Source organism: Odontomachus brunneus, unplaced genomic scaffold (assembly GCF_010583005.1).
Source record: "Odontomachus brunneus isolate Ranch 3 - 2012 unplaced genomic scaffold, Obru_v1 Obru_scaffold_310, whole genome shotgun sequence".
NCBI classification, from domain to species: Eukaryota; Metazoa; Arthropoda; class Insecta; order Hymenoptera; family Formicidae; genus Odontomachus; species Odontomachus brunneus.
Window position 1 is genome coordinate 177,069 of NW_022639760.1, and position 1,699 is coordinate 178,767.

Sequence of the window (1,699 nt, forward strand, 5' to 3'; positions counted from 1 at the left end):
TCATAAATGTAAAAATTACTACGTTATAAAATAAATATTTCTTTAAATTTATTTAAAAAATAATAATTTTATAAGCCAGAATAAAAAATAATAAGTTTATAAGCCAGAATGCATATATAAGTACGGAGATACAGCTACTGCGAGGTTTCTACTTTATCTATCAATGTCAGATTCATCGTGTACGTTAATATAAAATTCGTCAAATATGTTCTGCTTTGTAACGTCTAAACTCATGGCCCAAATAATCGATGCGTCCGTATCCACTGTCACCACAGTTTTCTCGCACAATATAGATTTTGCTTCTCCTAATTCAGTTGCAGACACGTTAGCTGAAACATGAGAAAACAAACATTAGAATAAGAAAAATTATACTTATTATGTTTTAATATTGTTGAGCCCGCGCTTTCAGAGACAGAGATCGTTTCGAGAGTTATTTGAGAGCGAGGCGTCAAGTTCTAGTGAATCTTGAACAATTGAATTCGTCCCTCACGAGCCTTCGAGCTGGGCTGACGTTCGACAAGTCGGACCGTAAGATTTTAAAAAATCTTGTTTACGCTAGAGTTTGTAAATAACTCAATTAAACGATTATTTACTTTTTTAAGAAAGTGTATATTATTTGCCTACTGACGTGAGTACGCGAACGAGCGCAACAATATAGTGAAAGACGTATTATTAATGAGTCTTAAAGGATAGCAACCTTTGACTTTGAGAGACTGACAGCTGTACCATTTGATACAGTAACATTGTTTTTCTCTGTAGTCACCGTGCGCTCGGGATCGTGCCAGAGATGTCGCTTCCGAACGGCATCTCTGAGCGTTATCTAGGAAGAGGAGAGTGTCGTGAGCATGGAGTGTCAGGTAGCTCAGTGGTTTAGAGCAGTCGCCCGGCAAGCGAAAGACCCGGGTTCGAGTCCCCCGGCCTAGCAGGACCGCGCTCTCGATATTTTTCTCTTTCTGGAACGAAAAAGATACGCAGATCTCGAACGCACGGCGTCCCGCCGCCACCTAGTATGCCCTCCTCCTTCTCCTTAAGTTTAAAGATGGGACAAATTAAAAATGCGATACATACTGAAATTGGTCTGCAATCCGGTTGTTGTGAGATTATTTACTACGCAAAAGTTAAATGCTAGAAAACTACACATTGGTGTGTTTTCCATTTTTTCGTCCTGTGCGACACGTATCTTGTGCGCACCACGACGTAACATCCAGCAAAAATAAGAATTTGAACCTATTACGAGGGCTGCTCCGTAAGTTTTGCGACTTGGCAACACTGGCGTTGCTAGGTAAAATCTAACCTTACCATCAAAAAGTTTGACAGTTTGGAAGATTTTTTTTCGAAACGTTTTGTCGTACGGAGGCTACTTGTATTATTTACAGTGACTTGAAAATGGTGTCTCAGCGAAAAAATGGAATTAACACGAGAACATTTTCGTGCGATGATTTTTTACGACTTTCGACGTGGATTATCGAGACAAGAATGCATCGATCAACTTGCTTCCACTTTTGGCAATGAAGCACTACACAAGGCCACTATTTGTCGCTGGTTTAATGAATTCAATCGTGGTCGTAGTTCGCTCACCGACGAACCTCGCGAAGGTCGTCCAAAATCAGCTGCTGTGCTAGAAAACATCGATGCTGTGCGTGAATTGATAATGCAAGATCGACATGTGACATACCGTGAGATTCAGGCATCCCTGGGT

At 40.4% G+C, this 1,699-nt stretch overlaps 1 protein-coding gene across 1 annotated transcript in view; it reads right to left on the reverse strand.

Annotated features, from left to right (window-relative positions):
* Nucleotides 1–7: 7 nt before the first annotated feature.
* The window catches only part of LOC116853356, a 24,577-nt gene continuing 22,885 nt past the window's right edge, over nt 8–1,699 (reverse strand). Inside the window, exon 5 of the mRNA XM_032834419.1 lies at nt 8–329. Coding sequence (XP_032690310.1) covers nt 306–329 — 24 coding nt within the window. The 3' untranslated portion in view covers nt 8–305. The remainder of the gene's footprint in view (nt 330–1,699) is intronic.